This window comes from Paramisgurnus dabryanus, chromosome 3 (assembly GCF_030506205.2).
Source record: "Paramisgurnus dabryanus chromosome 3, PD_genome_1.1, whole genome shotgun sequence".
Lineage (NCBI taxonomy): Eukaryota > Metazoa > Chordata > Actinopteri > Cypriniformes > Cobitidae > Paramisgurnus > Paramisgurnus dabryanus.
Genome location: NC_133339.1, coordinates 33,830,397 through 33,852,081, shown reverse-complemented (window position 1 = coordinate 33,852,081; position 21,685 = coordinate 33,830,397). Strand labels below are relative to the sequence as shown.

The window sequence follows — 21,685 nt, the reverse complement described above, 5'->3', positions numbered from 1 at the left end:
TGTCATATAACAACCGGATTTACATGAACAACAGCTTCTGTTTTAAAAGTACCCAGCATTACGAAATAGCACTGAACACGGAAAGGGAGCGATCATTGTTTACTTTTACAGCTTTTTTTGTATAGCTTATAGTGCATCCAAGCTATACATTTTTATTCAGTAGATGTGTTCTGAGATTGAACCCTTGGCCTTTGCGTTGCTAACACAACACAATGCTCTACCAATTGGTCTACAGGAACAAAATCTATATCTAATCTCTATAACAACAAATAAAATAACACTATTGGGTGGTTTCCCGGACAGGATTTAGATTAAGCCAGGACTGGGCCTTATTTATATTAGGAATATTGATATATTTAAAAACAGGTCAGTGCAAGCTTTAGTTCTTAAAGGCGGGGTGCATGATTTTTTAAAAACGCTTTGAAAAAGGGAGTTGGCCGACTATCAAAACACACTTGTAGCCAATCAGCCCCAAGGGGCGTGTCCAACATCGCTGCCTGGGTTTACATATGTGTGGGGTGGGTCTATCAAAATAAGGTAAAGTTTAGGTGATTACAAATGTCAACATTGGCTTTCAAAGATCATGCACCCCGCCTTTAAGCCTTGTCTGGGAAACTGCACCTATAACGGATAAGTGGCTTGAATGTTTAACCTCATAAAGAATCATGTTGTCTAATCTAGATTTCTATGTGAAATTTCACAAACCAATAACAGAGGATTTATTAAATAATACTTAGAAAGTGATTTTGAATACTTTAGTTCATAAGCTAGCTGCTTTATGTCTCACACAGGATAAAGAGGATCGAGTAGTATGTTACTACATCACAGTAGTGTATACTTTTAGTAAATATGAATTATTAATTCATACTGTAAGTGCAGTTTGTATACTTCAATTCAAATGAAGTTTTTAAAGGCAGTACGTGTAGCTCTAGATACTTTCATAGATATCTTAAGTCGTAAACACTGACATTAAAACAGTACTTTATGGCAGCAGGTTAACATTACACCTATAAAAATGACTCTCTGGAAGGTGCTAGCAAACGAAATCATTTTTCATAAAAATATAAAAAACATTTTAATACAATAGTACTAGAACATACCCAACTATGATTAATTGCGAGGGATACAAAGGCACATGGTGGTCAAACCCTGGACGTGTAAAACACGCATGGGCTTTTACAAACGTCACCTGGATATTTTTATTTGACTGGCCCCGGATGCATACAAGTACCTCCAGATGGCGTAATAGTGTACGCCGGCCCCTACTGCTACGAAGACGTGCCAGATGGCATGAGCGAATGGAATGAGGCCGTCACTCTTGAAGAAGACAATGCCCAGGCAGTAGAAGACTCCGCCCACTGACAGCTCGAACACGCCTTCTCTGTTAGGCTAAAACAAACGTGGATACACCGTTTTAAAGGGTGACTGACCATTGATTAATTATTTAAGGGTCATTCTATAAAACTTATCATATTATGTGTTTCCATCATATGTGCCTTATGTCTATACTATTTATGTTTTTAATAAAAAATATTATTTGAGATGATTTCATCAGTTGTTCGAAAAGTAAATGGACAATTATTTTTTGTCACTTTATCTTTATCTTTTTCTATTAACACAATAGGTTATATTCACTCATACCATTGACAGAAGAACAAGGGCAGGAAAAGCTCCCATGGCAGTGTAGCACAGTAAGTCTAATATTTTGTTCCTGAAACACAACACAGATATTTCAATAAACAGCTGCACAAAGATATTCTTTGACTTTAATGTCATTCACATTCTCAAAAACGTGCCTACTTTTCATGATAAAAGAAGACGTAGGCAGAGCCAGCACAAGCCATGATCCACACCAACCAGCGCATGTGAACAGCCCAGGGTCCTAACTCTCTCAGGTTCAGCCTACAGCACATAGAATACAACACAAATAGACAATCATCCCTGTGAAGCTTTAAAACACTCCTGCCAGACATAAACACCATGCACTTACTTACCAGGGTGCGTATGAAGCGGCTATAAAGAAATATATCACCATTCTGTCACACATGTGGAATCGCTGCTCCACCTTCCTGTTATAGCAAGATAGAAAGAAATCTACTATTTGTATCAATCGTAATGTGATCTTTAATGATAAATGCATCACCTCAAGCAAAAGTGTCACATAGAAAAATCATACTATTTAAATGTACAGCATCTCTGTACCGACTTCTTCCTGAATATGTATTGTAGTTATTTTAAAGGGATACTTCACTGAAATTTTGTCATTATTTACTCTGTTTCAGATCTGTATTAATTTCATTGTTATGGTCAACACAAATGAAAGATGTTTTGAAATATGTTAATAACCAAACAAATCTGGGGCACCATTCACTTCCATCATTTATATATTTTTCCCACTATGGAAGTCAATGGTGCCCCAGATCTGTTACAAACATTCTTCAAAATATCTTCCTTTGTATTCAGCAGAACAAAGAAATTTACCCAAGTTTGAAACAACTTGAAGGTGAGTTAATGATTACTGAATTTTATTTTATTTTCGGTGAACTATCCTTTTAAATATTTAACTGCTTATAAATAATGGCTTTGTACATTTGTCTTTGTTCAGGGGTGACTGACTTTGCGGGGGCATAACGTAGCAGAACCTGATCACACATACAATGGAAAGTTCTGAACATGAACCGACAGGCCCATGTGATTGCATCTAGATTCATCAGAATGTGTAGACGACATCCCACATGCCATCGCGTATGACAGGTGGAATCCAGTTCATATATCTTTAAGTTTTTATTAAATGTGTTGACTGGTAGTTTCCTCTTAAAGGGACACTCCACTTTTTTTGGAAAATATGCTCATTTTCCAGCTCCCCTCGTTTTCAAGCAGTAACTTGGCTGCAGGAGGAACAATGATATTACGAAAATAGTCCCCTGCTATTAAAAGATACTAAGGGGACTATTTTCGGTTGCTGCGTAATATCATTGCACCTCCTGAAGCCATGTTACGGCAGCAAAGTCCTTGATTATAACGCCAGAATGAGCCATATCTGCCTAGAAAACGGCAACTTTTAATTTTCAGTCTGTCTTATACATGATGTAACAACAGAAGAGTCAAGTTTTAAATAAGAAAAATATCCAAACTCTTTGGTTATTTTTAGGTGCAATGCTAATGGTCTAATCAAATTTCATTAGATTGTGCTAAGCTATAAAAGTGGTAGCACCAGACCCGGAGATCAGCTGAATGGATTTTGGCATAAATTCATAGCAAAAGATCTTTACATGGAAAAAGTTCTCATAATATGTCAAGCATATTTCTATTGGACTTTTTTCTAAATCTGTCCTGAATTGGTAAATTGCTCCCAGGTGACTTTCTCTAACAGACAGGAACATCAGGAGGTGTAGGAAGACTGCACTGTTATTCCCACAGCACTGCATGTACAGTTTTCCCTATGGAGATTGTCCTATGTTCACATTTCTACTTTTTACCCTTTGTGCAGTGCTGTCTTTCTCTTTCTGTATTGCAATGAAATGGTCTATCAATAAATTACAGTAAAAGCATAAATGCGAATCTTGTGCAGTCTTTTGCAATCTAACTCCCACAAGGTATAACCTACAATTTACAATAATTGTCATCAAAACTTTACCCATAGTTTACATCAAAACATCCCTCCAGAGCAAACTATTATGTTGACAACATGACTAAGTAATTTAACTGTCTAATCTGTACACAATGACTTGTCATTCTGATGGCACTGACATGTTCATTAACACAGATATTTACTTTTGAGAGATGAACTAAGGATTTTGAGCAAGAGACTGCAGGCTTTTGCAGGAAATCCATTTCGGTACGAATTGTTTGAGAAATGCACTTATTTTTTGCAAATGTTGAGGATGTTTTGAGAACATTTTAACTGAGACGTTATTGTAAAATATTAACTGTGCAATCCATACATTATGTGTCGGTACAGCTCAAAGTAAATTTTTTCCATGTTGATTATGATTTCAGTTATGAGCGTGAAACTGGTCTTCATGTGCGTGAGTCATCACAGGTGATGACAATAAATAATCAGACATCTGTATGCCAGCAGATGACACATGACCACTCTTTGTTTGCAGTAAATTCAGGATATTATTTCAGGTGTCATTTGTGTTTGTTGTTAAATTGTTCTGTCAACATTAAAAAATGGATATAGCAGTCATATTAAAAAAAAAATTGTTGTATTATCCCTTCCTCAAAAACTGATTATAGATTGCAGGAAAGCATGATGGTGATTTTAAACCAACAATATAACACTGAACAGCAGTATAAACACACAATCCTCTGAAAAACTCACCTGAGATGACTCTTCTTCCAGGTTACAGTATGAAACATGGTAGACATGATGAAGAGTCCAGACAGACCTGTACCATACATCCATGCGGAGATGGTCTCCCACTGGTCATCAGACAGTGAGTATAGCATTGAGCTTCCCAGGATACTGGGAATGATCCAAAACTGAATAAAAGACAACAATCAATATGATTCATGTGTTTCATGTCCAGCTATACCAACTCCCACATCTTACATTTGTCCATTTTGCTGAAATATTTACTGAAATTGCATCATGTGCTGAGGAAATATTTAAAGCATTTATAATACAAAATCCACTTTTACAAGGTGTTTGGACATAAATGTGCGTTGGCAGTGTGTGAACACAACCAACCTGCAATGAAAAAAAATCGATTGACCCCTTCCATTTTATATATAGCTGCTGTATTTTGCTACTTATGTTGTCGATTTTTCTGTGTTTTTCCCTGCTTCTATTAATATAAAGCTGCTTCCTATTGTGAAAAGCGCTATGTAAAAAATAAACTGAATTGAATTGAATGAATCCCCATTAAACCAAAGCAGTCTCATTAGACATGCTGTTTTGATTCTCTTAGCAATGTGATGTCACACTGATAAAGCCTCGCCCACGGCTGCTGACTGACAGTCTTGTATTACCATAGTTTCTGCCTTCAGTGAGTAAGACGTTGTCTGCTATTTTTCTGTGATTTTTTTGCGAAATCAGATCTATTTTAACCAAAGCATCTCTTTTGGTAAGGGATAGGAGCAATAGCTCATTTGCATTTAAAGGCACACACACACAAAACAGCGCGTTTTGCTCCCACTCAAATAGGGGCATTTTGGACATGCTATAATAAATGATCTGTGGGGTATTTTGAGCTGAGACTTCACAGACAAATTCTGGACACACCTGAGACTTATATTACATATTGTAAAAATGGGCATAATATGTGCACTTTCATTTACATGTTGCCTGTATAACTCTGACAGATTGTCCTGTGTATCCGGTCTAATCTTCTTAACATATCTCACAAGCCTTATTGATTTTCTACATGAACTGTTTACAGCAACTCTAGCATAAACAATTAGACCTCAGTTGCACCTCAATTCGTGCTCATGCACTTAAATTCATTTACGTGACATAGACATAAGTAAATTAGGTGCTGTTACAAAGAACAACACTGATAAACAGCATGTGTTTTATTTTAGGTGTTTGTGTAGCCAGCTGGTTTATTAACCATTTCAACCAGATATAGACATATATGAATAATTTTCTAACCAGATACAAATGTTCTTTCATTTTTGTCAGCTTATGTTGCTGACTAGCACACAGAACTACATGTCAGTTTATGCTGGTCTTTAGCCAAGCATACCCATGTGTACCAAAAGATGGAGGGGATTTGATGTTTAGCAAATGTCTCGTGGCGCAGCTCGTGAGCTGGGCATGCCAGATGTGTGGCTCTGAGAGGTGCGGATTAGAGATGTTTTTCAGCACCAAGGCCATAACAGTCAACCAGCTCACAATATACAGAAATAAAGGACAGCACAGACAATGTGTAAAAAGGCGTTAACTTCCTTATATATATTTATTCATATTTAGATAAATAAACTAATACTGTTCTGTATCACATTAATGGTATTAATTGTTTGCCGATGTATCACCAGCACCATTACATCACACATACTTTGTCGTGAAAATTATTAAAACTGTGGTTTCTTTGTGACCTGTTTAATCCTTTTTTGTTATAAAATGCCATTAAAACCTCTTGTCTTTCTGCCAAAATAATCTCCAAAGCCACAAGTTACTGTTCTGCTCAATACGAACAAACCTATGTAGTTTCTGTGCTCTTCACACTTAAATCTTCAATGACATTTTTTTTTAAAGTTGCACTACAATGCTGATTTTACTGCTCTGTTATGTAACACATCGACAACATATCGAATTTGTTTGTAGTAAAAGACTTACTCCATGCGTGGCACAGTTGGCCGCATGCTCATACTCAGTTGGCTGGTATCTCTTGCTGGAGGGGACACGATTGTTCATAAACCTGAAAGAAAAAACTTTAAGAATTTAGTGCTTGATTTCTAACAATGAGGTGGATGTATAATTGTTCTAGATTTAACTTTCTGAATGATCTTAACTTTTTTGCATTCATTTAGTTGATATTTGGTTACTTTTAATCAACTTAATTAACTTTTTTTTAAGATAAACTGACCATTACAATATTTAAGGTTATACATTTTCATTCAACAGTAAAAAATATTATGGAAATCAAATGCCAATAGCAGCAAGTATACAACCCCATTGGAAATATAAATGACAAATAAAATGACTGCAAAGGGATAGTTCACCCAAAAAATAAAAAATCTGTCAATATTTACTCACCCTCATGTTAGTCTAAACCTGTATGAGTTTTTTTATTCTGTTTTATTTGTAACACAAATGAAGATATTTTGATAAATGATGGTAAGCACACATTTGACGCAACCCACTGAATCCATAGTAGGAAAAACAAATGGGTACCATCAACTATGTTATAAAAAAATATTTATAAAAATTTCATCATTTGCATGGATTTGGCAAAATACCACAGTCTGCATCCAACATCAGACATTGTATTCTCTTATTGAATGTTTAAAGAAACATCTGACACAAAGACAATACTTACATGAGACATAACTAAGAGCTTACGTAAGTCTACTAAATAAGAGCAAAGAGCAACCGTTGAACAATAACAATTTACTTCGGGTTAAGCTATACAAACAGCTAGAAGATTTATTTCTAATGGGTAAAAAAGAAAGTGAAAACACTGTTAGACTGTGACTTAACTCTGAACAATGGATCGCATGCTGGTTATCATCAGGCAAATACATAAACAGCATATAATGTTCAGGTTCATAAGCGCTGTCATTTTGAGTCACCCCAGTGATAAGATATGCATTTAGATCACATTTTGAATTTTCTTGTGTTTTATGTTTTTTTTTGCATTTGTATGTAATGACAAAGCTAATCCCCTTCAATATTAGGCCTTTTCTGCTACTTACATTGAGCCGCTGATGTATTGAGCGATGATGTCATAGTCTCCATGCCAACCTGAGGCTTAGGATTTTCTTTTTTTTCTTTTTCCCGAACACTCTTTATCAGAGTGATTTAATTAATGTGCATGAGGACACAGAGAAGCGGGGTAGACTGCTAACCAGTGCAAATGAATCACTGAAGGGCCCTGCAAATCCTTGCTTTGGCTTTTGATTACATTTCTTGATTGTCATAGCCAAATTGTAGTCTTCTTGCAGTTTATCAATGCTGCCATTCGCCTCCTAAAAATCACGGTTACATAAAGTAATTGCCATGTTTTGATCTGTTATGAAACACACTTTCATAACACTCTTATGTTCTATTTTTAATTCACTAAATACTTTATTAAGGGTAAAATAAATGTTATTTTAATTTACTATATTCAGATTAAATATTCAACAAGTTGTCAAAGCACTGCAGAGAATTCATGAATGAATGTTTGATATTTCTCCAATATTTTTTTGTGTGTGTGTTTCTGCTTGGCCTTTGTTAATGGCACAATAAAACACATTTTATGGCTTATGGTTTTGTAAGTATTTTAACATTTTCAAATCAATTGTCATCATATTCCTGCGGTTAAATATGATTATTAACCCTGGCCATGACTGGGTTATGGTTTTGATTGTTCTGGGTTATAGGTTTGATTTCCATTAAACATAATATAGTGACAAAATGTAATCCTTGAATGCACTGTAAGTTTGGATAAAAATGTTAATTTAAATGTACATCTCTGTAAAAAAAGAAATGCAAACCTGATCTGCAGCATATCACAAAATAAAAATGCCACAATGAAAATGTTGTGAATGTTTGCATATAATAGCGTCTCTCCAGCAAGATCATACACAGTGCTGGTGTTAAGTTTCTGGTAAAATGTCCTCTCAAAAAAAGGTTCAGTCAAAGTGCCTACTCATGTATTATTAGACAGACAACACAGCATGTGTATTGTTTATATGAATGTATATAGCTCTTCTGTATGTTGTATAGCCACTTATTTCATTTGAGCATCTATTTCTTCTGTGAGCTGGAACAATTATTGACTGACTGACTGACTTACTATTGAATGTGCTTAACACTTGTGACGCAAGCCAGAACATCCCGTTCGAAACCTATAAAAGACTCCCAATCCAAACAGGCATTCAGATAGCTACAATGCAAGATCTTGTATCTAAAAGATTCAAAAGAGGATCCAAACCAAAAGCACACAAGAGGCTGTTCATTTGACAGTACTTGACAAAAGAGAAGTGTGGGGCATTCTGAGGATTCAATGAAAGTGTCAGGTTGGGTTTATGACTACTTGAGATTTATATTAAGTTAAAACACTGGCACTAAAATCCAAGTCTTAATCATTTATGGTTAAACTATTCTTATTATATGTGTTAATGAACGTTTATTATGCATTATTTTGTAAATAACAGAGTTTTGTGTTATGCCCATGATATTACGAAATATTATGACATAAAACAACAAATGAAAATGCTCAAAGTGAAATTGTAAGGATATAACTTTTGTCCATGTCAGCCAAAGATATATCTATTGGGGCAAGCCCACTGAGTTAACTTCGTATGAACTAGGGGCAAAGATCTCAAAAAGCAAATACTAAGCTGGTTCACTTTTTGCCAGATATGTGAACTGACATTAAATTTATCATACAACATTATTAACACATCTGTACATTTTACAGGCAAATTATGTGACAATACAGTAGATAGTACGCATAATAATTACTTATTTATTATTCGTTACAATAATTAAAATAATATGTGCATATCCCTATACCATATATCCATACATTACATACATAATTTAATCAACATTTATACATCATATATACAACAAACAAACAAAACATTCCCTTTCACAACATTCCCTTTCAAGGATGCGCTTCTATGGGGTACTAAATACTTAATAACTTTAGAAAAGTAAATATTTCTGACTTATTTCTTTGCCCGCAACAATATAATGAAAACAATATTCTAACCTATTATATGATGAATGTAGGATATATAATTTTACCTGCTGAACTTCGTCCTCCTAAAATCCATACTGCACATATTTGAACATGTTTACTCCGGATGGACAGACAGAACATAAACTCCGGATGTTTCAGTGTCCCAAACTCAATGCCCCCCTTCACGCGCACGAGAAGACTCGGCTATGCTCAGTCACAGCACGTGAGCAAAACTACGAGATGCGCTCGCGACGGTGATAGTTTTTGCATTTATAGGCACGACCTTTCTCTCTCAAAGGAATGTTGTGCATGTAACCGCTGTGTTGAATCCTCACTCCGCCCCTTTGCTTCCTTCCAAGTGAACTTCAAAAGCCTTCTCGGGCAACCGAAAAACAATTTTTCTCCATCGTTTGACATGTACCGGATGTCTAGTTTTTGGAGACATTAACACAGAAAACTACACCAGGATCAGTACACTTTTATCTAAACCATTTGACACAATTTCTAAAATATGGGAATTTTATGGATGTAATATAACATTTTAAATGAAGTACTGTTAACTGGTCGCATAACATGGTACACAGTTAAAAACTATTCATCGATGTACAGTACTGTATTGACACAGTAAGTGAATTGTTGTAGTAATGACATTTTACCGTCTGCAGAGCGCGAACTCCAAAGCACACGAAGCCCTCTGCTGATTCAAAAAGTTTACTACAGCAAAATATCCATCTCATTAATCGCGATTAAATATTCTTTGGCCTTTATTGTTTGTGTTAAGCAAAAATGCAATATTATAAAGAAATTAAAGTTCATCTTAATGGTCCATTGTCTCTCCCACAGAATGTACAGCCATGCATTAGTAATGATCGTCTGAATGACCTTGCAATGTAAGCACTACAACAATAGCATTTTAAATTATTTAATACGCTACTAATTCGGTCATAATGGCTTAAGCATTTTGGTTTTGACACACTCCATATTTCATACAAATTGTATCGGTGTTCGCAATATACTGTGTATCATTAATGAGGCTTTGTCCAGAAAAAAAAAAACATTCTGGTCACGTATTCGTTTCCTCCGCAAAACACTTTCAAGCCTTTGGGATTTTTCAACGCGTAGCTGCGCAAACCATCGGTCTATGACATTGCAGTACCGCGAGAACGCTTCGAAAGTAAAGCTCTCGCGATACTGTGATCTCATATGCCAAAGTGTTTGCGCAGCGTGGCATGAAGTCGAACACAACACTGCTGATATCGAATCAGGCGCCTTTCCCTTTAATTAGCTACTGCGTGCAGAAGCGACTGCGCATGCGCCAGACAAAGGCGCAACAGTGGCAGGAGAAAAACAACAACATTCATTGGAACGGGGTGGAATTTATGGCAGCGCGAAGAGACCCCAGACCTCATTGATCCAGTATCACCTTTTTCATTTTGGCTTGATCTGTAAATGTTGCCGAGCCCATGAACCTGGCCAGTCAGAGCGGAGAGGCCGGCTGCAGCCAGCTGCTCTTCGCCAACTTTAATCAGGATAACACGTAAGAGAGCTCCGCAGGAACAATGACACGAACTTACCTGCAGCTGCCCTAATAGCCCATCTGCATTGTAAACACACTTCACGATAGTAGCAGAACGATCCGATTGAAGTTGCCGAATAAGTTGAATATGGTAGAGGCCCTTCAGTTGTAGCTCGCGTGCAGTGTCGATGGGATGTAAAAGCGTGCTAACTAGCTAACACACAGTCAAGGTTTTAATTCTTTTAGAGTGCTTGAACCATATATCCCACCTTGATATACTTATACGTGTATTTTTACGTGCTACCCCTGACGTAGTTTTATTTAAAGCAATCCTCGTAATACAGCCGCTGTAAGACCACGAGACACAAGACAAAAACAACCAGCTATTTAGCAATAGCGCCCATGCTATTGAGTAAGTTGTTTATATGCGTGAATGTCAACTGCATTTAATGGTTAAACCAAAGATTGGATGTCTGCTGTAGCAAGTGTCAAACAGATCTGTTCGTAGTGTGTTTAATGAAATGTTCAACTGTCACAACAAAGCAAAAGTACTAAATGAGCTGTCCATATATATATATATATATATATATATATATATATATATATATATATATATATATATATATATATATATATATATATATATATATATATATATATATATATATTTTAGCTATCTGATCATTAGTGAACTGTTAAAAGAGTATACTGTATTGTATCTTTAAAAAAGACTAGTTTTTTATTTAGTTTGATCTTTTCTGAATGAATGATCTGCCTTAATATGTTATCTAGTTAACCAATCAAAGCTGTGTTTGTACTAATGTTACTTCTTCCGGCTGATCCTACAGTCAACACTGCCTGTATTTTTAGAAGCAATATACAGTGATACATTTAAACACTGCAAACAATTAAAAAATGCATTGTGTATGTGAGCCATTTGAGACAATGGTGGTCACACCACCATAAGATTGCAAAACAGCCCTTTAACACCGTTCACCATGGTGTCAACAACCTTCTTTAGTCATCATCAAGCAAACCAGCAGATCATGAGTAAATGGATTTGTGCTAAATATGGATTTTTTGTACCTCTTTGTCTTACAGATCCTTAGCTGTTGGAACCAAGTCTGGTTACAAGTTTTTCTCCTTGTCTTCAGTGGACAAATTGGAACAGATATATGAATGTAGTATGTTATTATTTTCCTATTATGACATCCCAAATACTATAGTGAAGCACATTACATCCTGTATGGTAAAACTTATCCTTCAAATTGCGCAAAATTGACATTGCAACTTGAATATGAGGCTAATTGGCCGTATTTTCAATTCGCAATGTCAATTTGCGCAATTTAAAGGGTCATGGAAATGCAAATATAGTTGCAGTCCTTGGTGCTGATTGGTCAATACAACACTTAATAAAAACACAGTTTATCTAGTTATTGTGTATCCTAGTTTCACACCCATATAAGTCAACCAATAACCTTAATTTACCTATTAACGAAAGACTTGCAGTAACAATAAGAAACTTACTTACTTAATGTTTTAATGAATAAACTGTGTATCAAAACAGCGTAATAACAGTCATATATTGTAAATGTATGATAACAGCCATTCCTTTGCTTTCCACTTTAAGTGCTGACAGATCTGTGTGCTTATCTTTTTGCTATGTGAAACATGTTTACTCATTTCTCTGTATTTGTGCTTAGCTGACACAGAGGATGTGTGTATTGTGGAGAGACTGTTCTCCAGCAGCCTTGTTGCTATCGTCAGCCTTAAGGCCCCTCGAAAACTGAAGGTGTGTCATTTTAAGAAAGGAACCGAGATATGCAACTACAGCTACTCGAACACTATACTGGCTGTTAAACTAAACAGACAGGTGAGTCGTTTTGTGTCCATGTAGGCAGTGGGGTACATGAATGGGACGCCAGCGTCACATGGTTACTATTGTACTTGTGCTATTTTTGCAGAGATTGATAGTGTGTTTAGAGGAGTCACTCTATATCCACAACATTAGGGATATGAAAGTACTACATACCATTCGAGAGACCCCTCCAAACCCTTCAGGTGGGTAACATTGCTGTCATCATTATTGTCATTTATTGTGTTTTCCAGTCGTTGTAATATTTGTATTCAAATGTTATTGTGGTCACTTATGTTTTGAAAAACTGTAAGCATGGGTTCAGCCATATGGCAACTTGTTAGTAATAAACATTTTGTTACTAAAGATGCAAAGCTGTCACTGGGGTGGTACCCTTTTAAAAAGTACACTTACTTAATGTTACATTTAAAGGATACTGGCTCAGTGTCCGTATTTCTGACAGTGTAGTAACTAGTTGAGCAATGCAATACAAATGTCTTATTTCTAAATTATTATTAATATTTTGTAATTACAATTTTACAGGACTGTGTGCCCTGTCAATCAGTAATGACAACTGCTACTTGGCCTATCCAGGAAGTGCGACAATTGGGGAGGTACAAGTTTTTGACACGGTGAACTTGGTAGGTGAAGTTCAGGCTACAGTTTTGCCATGATTATAGTTTGAGGGATGTGATAAATTGGGGTGGTTGATGTTTTTGTAATATTGTTCTCCAGAGGGCAGCTAACATGATCCCTGCCCATGACAGCCCATTAGCAGCACTGGCGTTTGATGCAAGCGGCACTAAATTGGCCACAGCCTCTGAGAAGGTACAGCTACCGTTTTATATATTTTATTTATATATATGTATGTATATGTGTGTTATTTACAACCTTGCATTGGTTCTAAAAGGAACAAAACAAGCCATTGATCCAGAAAATATTTACATTTGATGCAACAATTGGTTGAAACATAGTTTGGGTTGGTCCTTTTTTCGCATGTATGAAAATAATCCAGCATTTTGTAATAACCCAGGGTACTGTTGTGCTGGAATCATGTATAAATCATGGATTAATAACTAATTCAGGGCCATTCTTCATCATTTCTCTAACTTTTCTTGGTTTTATTTAGGGCACTGTAATCCGTGTGTTCTCCATTCCCGAGGGCCAAAAGCTCTTCGAGTTTAGGAGGGGAGTAAAGAGGTATTGTATTACATTACTGTCGATCTGTTATGTTTTGAAAAAGCCAAGTTTGTTTCTTTATGAATGGGCGCACAATCATGCGCTGTGCTTTATTTCTCATTGACAGATGTGTAAGCATCTGCTCCCTTGCCTTCAGCATGGATGGACTCTACCTATCTGCTTCAAGTAACACAGAGACCGTTCATATTTTCAAGCTGGAGATGCAGAGAGAGAAGTCAGTGTAATGAAATCCACTGGAATGAGTGGTTTTTTAAAACTTCTGCTCAACACACAACCAATATCTGAAACCATCGTTCTGTGCGAAAATCTTTCTGATAGGGCTTGCACAATAACATTCTGAGCATTGCTTTATATTTCTATTACATTTTGTAAACGTATAATCTTTTTTATCATAGGCCTCAGGAAGAACCCACTACTTGGACGGGATACTTTGGGAAAGTATTGATGGCCTCCACAACATATCTGCCTGCCCATGTGACAGAGATGTTCTCTCAAGGAAGGGCATTTGCTACAGTCAGATTGCCCTTTTCTAATCACAAAAACATCTGCGCTTTGGCTGTGTAAGTATTGTGCTGCTTTAGTTTTATTATAAACCAGATAGGATTTCTGAGTTGCTTTTAAGGTTAATGTGTGTCTTATTGGTTTTGGTTATTAGAATCCAAAAGATTCCACGGCTTTTGGTGGCGGCATCCGATGGTTATCTTTACCTGTACAACCTGGACCCACAGGAGGGTGGAGAGTGCACACTAATGAAACAACATAAGTGAGATCATTCATGCCATTTCTTTATACCAGGGGGGTGCCCAACCCTACTCCAACACGCATGTCTGTAATTATCAAGCAACCCTGAACACCTTGATTAGCTGCTTTAGCTGTGTTTGATTGGGGTTGAAGCTAAAATCTGCAGGATGGTAGCCCTCCAGGAACAGGGTTGGGCACCCCTGCTTTATACCATTGGTCTGTGTTTTCATAAAAGAATTTGATGCTTTTGATTTTACTGGTTGCCAAATATTTCAGTAAAAAGAAAAACCTGTGTCCTAACTTGGCACAAATTCAAACGGCATCAATTGATGTTTAATTAGTTACCAAGCTGCTTCTCTCTATCTTTAGCATTCTCTCTCTGTATCTATCTCTCTCTATTTCTCTTTCTCTGTCTATCACGCTCGCTCTATCTATCTATCACTCTCTCTATCTATCACTCCCCTCTGTATCTCTTGCTATCTTTCTATCGCACTCTCTCTCTCGGCCTGTCTGTCTGTCTGCCTGCCTGTCTGCCTGTCTGTCTGTCTGTCTATCTATCACTCTCTCTCTCTCTCTGTCTATCACTCTCTCTGTCTATCACTCTCTGTCTATCACTCCCTCTGTCTCTCTCTACTTCTTTCTCTTTCTCTCTCTATCACACTCACTTTCTATCTATCTTTCTGTCTATCACTCTCTATCTATCACTCCCTCTGTATCTTTCGCTATCTCTCTATCTCTTTCTCTCTCTATCACACTTGCTCTATCTATCTATCCCAGTGTAACTCTCGCTATCTATCTCTTTCTCGCTCCATCACACTCGCTCGCTCTATCGCTCGCTCTATCACTCTATCCATCACTCTATCCATCACTCTATCCATCACTTTATCCATCACTTTATCCATCTATCTATCTATCTATCTATCTATCTATCTATCTATCTATCTATCTATCTATCTATCTATCTATCTATCTATCTATCTCTCTCTATTTCTCTTTCTCTGTCTATCACACTCGCTCGCTCTATCTATCTATCACTCCCATCTGTATCTCTTGCTATCTTTCTATCGCACTCTCTCTCTCTGCCTGTCTGTCTGTCTGTCTGCCTGCCTGCCTGTCTGTCTGTCTGTCTGTCTATCTATCTCTCTCTCTCTGTCTATCACTCTCTCTGTCTATCACTCTCTGTCTATCACTCTCTGTCTATCACTCTCTCTGTCTATCACTCTCTGTCTATCACTCCCTCTGTCTCTCTCTACTTCTTTCTCTTTCTCTCTCTATCACACTCACTTTCTATCTATCTTTCTGTCTATCACTCTCTATCTATCACTCCCTCTGTATCTTTCGCTATCTCTCTATCTCTTTCTCTCTCTATCACACTTGCTCTATCTATCTATCCCAGTGTAACTCTCGCTATCTATCTCTTTCTCGCTCCATCACACTCGCTCGCTCTATCGCTCGCTCTATCACTCTATCCATCACTCTATCCATCACTCTATCCATCACTTTATCCATCACTTTATCCATCTATCTATCTATCTATCTATCTATCTATCTATCTATCTATCTATCTATCTATCTATCTATCTATCTATCTATCTATCTATCTATCTATCTATCTATCTATCTATCTATCTATCTATCTATCTCTCTCTATTTCTCTTTCTCTGTCTATCACACTCGCTCGCTCTATCTATCTATCACTCCCATCTGTATCTCTTGCTATCTTTCTATCGCACTCTCTCTCTCTGCCTGTCTGTCTGTCTGTCTGCCTGCCTGCCTGTCTGTCTGTCTGTCTGTCTATCTCTCTCTCTCTGTCTATCACTCTCTCTGTCTATCACTCTCTGTCTATCACTCTCTGTCTATCACTCCCTCTGTCTCTCTCTACTTCTTTCTCTCTATCACACTCACTTTCTATCTATCTTTCTGTCTATCACTCTCTATCTATCACTCCCTCTGTATCTTTCGCTATCTCTCTATCTCTTTCTCTCTCTATCACACTTGCTCTATCTATCTATCCCAGTGTAACTCTCGCTATCTATCTCTTTCTCGCTCCATCACACTCGCTCGCTCTATCGCTCGCTCTATCACTCTATCCATCACATTTATCCATCTATCTATCTATCTATCTATCTATCTATCTATCTATCTATCTATCTATCTATCTATCTATCTATCTATCTATCTATCTCTATCTCTATCTTTCTCTATCTTTCTCTATCTATTTATCTCTATCTATCTCTATCTATCTATCTCTATCTATCTGTCTATCTGTCTATCTATCTATCTATCTATCTATCTATCTATCTATCTATCTATCTATCTATCTCTATCTATCTATCTATCTATCTATCTATCTATCTATCTATCTATCTATCTATCTATCTATCTATCTATCTATCTATCTATCTATCTATCTATCTATCTATCTATCTATCTATCTATCTATCTATCTATCTATCCCTCTGTTTCTATCGGTGTTTCTCTTTCTTTCTTTCTCTCTATCACTCTCGCTCGCTCTATCTATCGCTCGCTCTATCTATCTATCTATCTATCTATCTATCTATCTATCTATCTATCTATCTATCTATCTATCTATCTATCTATCCCTCTGTTTCTATCGCTGTTTCTCTTTCTTTCTTTCTCTCTATCACTCTCGCTCGCTCTATCTATCGCTCGCTCTATCTATCTATCTATCTATCTATCTATCTATCTATCTATCTATCTATCCCTCTGTTTCTATCGCTGTTTCTCTTTCTTTCTTTCTCTCTATCACTCTCGCTCGCTCTGTATCTCTCGCTCGCTCTGTATCTCTCGCTCGCTCTGTATCTCTCGCTCGCTCTGTATCTCTCGCTCGCTCTGTATCTCTCGCTCGCTCTGTATCTCTCGCTCGCTCTGTATCTCTCGCTCGCTCTGTATCTCTCGCTCGCTCTGTATCTCTCGCTCGCTCTGTATCTCTCGCTCGCTCTGTATCTCTATCTCTTTCTCTCTCTATCACACTCGCTCTATCTATCTCTATCTATCACTCTATCCCAGTGTAACTCTCGCTATCTATCTCTTTCTCGCTCTATCACTCTATCCATCACTCTATCTATCACTCCCTCTGTTTCTATCGCTATTTCTTTTCTTTCTCTCTCTATCACGCTCGCTCTATCTATCACTCTCTCTATCTATCACTCCCTCTGTATCTCGCTTTATATCAAACTCGATCTCTTTTTATCACTCTCTCTGTCTATCACTCTGTCTATCACTCTCTCTGTCTATCACTCTATCACTCTATCCATCACTCTATCCATCACTCTATCCATCACTCTATCTATCTATCTATCTATCTATCTATCTATCTATCTATCTATCTATCTATCTATCTATCTATCTATCTATCTATCTATCTATCTATCTATCACTCCCTCTGTTTCTATCGCTATTTCTTTTCTATCTCTCTCTATCACGCTCCCTCTATCTATCACTCTCTCTATCTATCACTCCCTCTGTATCTCGCTTTATATCAAACTCGATCTCTTTTTATCACTCTCTCTGTCTATCACTCTGTCTATCACTCTCTCTGTCTATAACTCTCTATATATCTATCACACCCTCAGGATCTCTTGCTATCTTTCTATCACACTTGCTCTCTGTCTATCTTTCTTTGTCTGTCTGTCTGTCTCTCTGTCTATCACTATCTCTGTCTATCAATCTCTCTGTATCTCTCTACTTCTTTCTCTCTCTATCACACTCACTTTCTATCTATTTTTCTGTCTATCATCTGTCTATCTATCTGTCTGTCTATCACTCTATCTATCACTCCCTCTGTATCTTTTGCTATCTCTCTATCTCTTTCTCACACTATATCAATCTATCCATCTATCCATCTATCTATCCCAGTGTAACTCTCGCTATCTGTCTTTCTCTTTCTATCACACTCACTCTCTCTCTCTCTATCACACTCGCTCTATCCATCCATCTATCCCTCCATCTATCCCTGTGTAACTCTCGCTATCTCTCTTTCTCTTTCTATCACATTCACTCACTCCATCCATCTATCACTCCCAGTTTAACTCTCGCTATCTCTTTCTCTCTCTTTCTGTCTGTCTGTCTATCACTCTCTCTGTCTATTGCTCCCTCTCTATCGCTCTCTATCACATTCGCTGTCTATCACTCTATCTGTCTATCTATCACTCAGTCACTCTCTCTGTCTATCACTCTCTCTGTCTATCACTCAGTCACTCTCTCTGTCTATCACTCTCTCTGTCTATCACTCAGTCACTCTCTCTCTCTCTGTCTATCACTCTCTCTGTCTCTTTCTCTCTCTATCACACTCGCTTACTATCTGTCTATCATCTGTCTTTCACTCTCTCTGTCTATCACGCTCTATCTATCGTTCCCTCTGTGTCTCTCGCTATCTCGTTTTCTCTCATATTTATCTCTCTCTCTCTATCACTCCCTCTGTATTTCGCATCTCTCTTTGTCTTTCCCTCTCATGCTCTCTAACTCTTTTAATCTATCACTCCCTCTATCTCTCGTTATCTCTCTCTATCTCACTCTCTATCTCTATCATGCTCTCTCTGTATTTCTCTATCACACTCGCGCGCTCTCTCTCTATAAATCTCTTTATCTATTCATCTATCTATCTCCCTCTCTCTCACTCTCCATCCATCCATCTATCTATGTTTATTTTCCTTTTTTAGCACCTTTTCATTTATTTAATTTGATGAATTATGTCACAGTTTAGGATGCTGCTGTCACTTATTAATATGTTTTGTCAACTACCCCCCATTCATTCCATTAGGTTAGATGGAAGCGCGGAGCCAGCAAATGAAATTCTTGAACAGACATCACATGACCGGCCACTCGTGGCACAGACATACAGTGCTGCTGTTGCCAAAGGTAAGAAAGGTGAAGGCAAAAATGTATTCATATTTTTTATGATGTAGCTCAAGGCCTCTGTTAAATGTTTCTGTGGCGTGCATTGCCTCAGGTTACACTGAGGATCAGGGAGCGGTAGGGGGTGCCGGACTTGAGGATGATATAAACAACCTACACCTGGATGAAGAGAACGAACAGCCTCCCTTAATTCTGGAAACAGACTGAGGCTCTGTCGGTCACACCCTGTGCAGAAGATGAATTCGACAGAGTGATGTTGCTGCTATGGACACGACAAGTGTCCCGATACGTGTGACCCGATAAAGGAGAGGGATTAAAAGAGAGATCATTTTAAAGCAAGCCTAGCTGTAGCCTTACTCTGTTGTTGCGTATAGATGTTTTCCTTTCCCCACGCTTGTGGCTTTATAAAATCTGGTGAATTTTTGTTTTGATTTTTTTTGTTTTTAACTGTCCAGAAATGTCATTTAATCAGACCAAAATATGAGATCCAAGTTGCAGGTGTCACATCTCTCCTAGCTTTGCATGTACATGTGCCAAGAATAGAAATGCTAGATAACCTTTGCTTTTGAACTTGATGTTTCTGATGTATTTGCCGGCCATTTCTGCTCTCGAACTTTGACAAACACTTGCGTGTTTGCGTATTGTGTCTTTTTAAAATGTGATTGAAGGCTAACTGGCTTGCAAAGCCTGCCACATCACTACATAGCTGTGCAGTCCTATACGAATCGTCAAAGTGTGGCTATGCCGTGGCACCAAGATGTGAATTTTGTCCAGTAATAGCAATGTATATTACATGTTAATATGATAGCCTGGTTACAGTTACTGTTTATTATGCCATTGATGGCTAAACTGTTTATAACAGGCTTGCTTTTTGTTTTATGTTGAATTTTTGCATTTATAAGCACATATGCTTTAGAATGCTCTCTTTTAATTCATCCCATGCCACAAGGACAATTTGGTTAAAAAATTTGTCACACAGAAATTATATGCCTATTTGTGCTTACTCCTGGTTATTACTTAATTCGAGAACTTTAAGTTCCAAACATGTACGTAACATCGATGACTCATGACAGTTTATGAGACAATTCAGTTGTTGATTTGCTAAGGAACTAGATGGTGAAAACATTGTTTTTAGAGGTAGTTGGTCACCATCTTGTTTCAAGAGACATTTTGTTTTATGCTTAATGAAGGAAGTTCATTTCACATTTCATGCCTTGTATCTTTCATTTTCTTCATAAAATCAAAAGCAGATGATATCTTGTGACAAGACAGGACATAAACTTTAGAGGTTGCTAAAGGATTTTGTAAGAAGGAGCGAATTATCTTACAAAGACACCGGTCCTTTAGTGCAATGTTACAGAAATATTTGCCTTGTGACAGTGAAATGGAAAAATCCTGCAGCTTCGGGGTATGTTCCCACAGACATCCCTGTGGACTGCAGTTTGTTAAACAAACATGGCTGAAGCACAGGTCACATGGTCTGGCAGTTGAACCAGAACAACGAGTCAAATAATAATAAAAATAAATTATTACATAATAATAGATATTCAGGATTCCTGAGTTTTTGTGACAAATTCGACGACTGGGGCTTATAAATGTGACTACCAAATACGCTAGCCAGTGTATGCAAACAATATAGGCATTCAAAGACACTGCCTGAATTCTTCAATGGAGCTCTGAAGATCATTTTATGCATGGTTGTTTTTTGAGCATGTTTTTGATGATGCATAACACACGTCAACATCATTAATCGACTTGTGTCCTCATCAGCCAGTAAGCTCTAATGCCCCAAAGCCACTTTAATCAGTTTTATAATGATTTTTGTATAAAATGTAAATTGTTCCATATAAAGATTAAATAAACCCTCTGTTGAAAAAGTTTATTTAATTAGCATTTTATTTATTTGTGTGCTGTAATGATCAACCGTATCAATTAATAAATGTTAAAAAAGCAGCATTATTATATCTTTGTTATAGATATTTAAAATAGCTGCAGTCAGGGCCGGCTCCAGATATGAGACGAAAGGTGGGCCAAGTGATATTCCTGGTGGGCCGGTCAGATTGGGGGGGTTCTTTAATGCTTAAATCTCACACATCTATAGTTTTAATATCATATATCTAAGACAATTATAGGGTTGTTTGTTATTGTTGT

General features: G+C 37.2%; 2 protein-coding genes across 4 annotated transcripts; one reads left to right on the top strand and one right to left on the bottom strand.

Moving 5' to 3' along the window:
* Window positions 1-62: 62 nt before the first annotated feature.
* On the bottom strand, window positions 63-11,247 carry mmd2a (monocyte to macrophage differentiation-associated 2a). 2 transcript variants are annotated; one of them, XM_073814024.1, is made up of 7 exons: window positions 10,919-11,247; window positions 6,287-6,368; window positions 4,328-4,488; window positions 1,995-2,069; window positions 1,801-1,902; window positions 1,642-1,711; window positions 63-1,389 (listed from the first exon to the last, which is right to left on the bottom strand). In XM_073814024.1, the coding sequence occupies exons 2-7, from the start codon at window positions 6,362-6,364 to the stop codon at window positions 1,186-1,188; spliced, it is 690 nt and encodes a 229-aa protein (XP_073670125.1). In that variant the 5' UTR covers window positions 6,365-6,368; window positions 10,919-11,247; the 3' UTR covers window positions 63-1,185. The 2 variants fall into 2 exon arrangements, with proteins under 2 accessions (XP_073670125.1, XP_065111484.1); XM_065255412.2 differs by lacking the exon at window positions 10,919-11,247 and adding an exon at window positions 9,410-10,498.
* On the top strand, window positions 10,665-21,416 carry wipi2 (WD repeat domain, phosphoinositide interacting 2). Of its 2 annotated transcripts, none has more exons than XM_065262886.2 (12): window positions 10,665-10,881; window positions 11,962-12,044; window positions 12,564-12,733; window positions 12,825-12,921; window positions 13,259-13,356; window positions 13,451-13,543; window positions 13,845-13,915; window positions 14,022-14,129; window positions 14,311-14,475; window positions 14,571-14,678; window positions 19,440-19,537; window positions 19,629-21,416. In XM_065262886.2, the coding sequence occupies exons 1-12, from the start codon at window positions 10,808-10,810 to the stop codon at window positions 19,739-19,741; spliced, it is 1,278 nt and encodes a 425-aa protein (XP_065118958.1). In that variant the 5' UTR covers window positions 10,665-10,807; the 3' UTR covers window positions 19,742-21,416. The 2 variants fall into 2 exon arrangements, with proteins under 2 accessions (XP_065118958.1, XP_065118882.1); XM_065262810.2 differs by having other exon boundaries at window positions 14,022-14,135.
* Window positions 21,417-21,685: the final 269 nt, after the last annotated feature.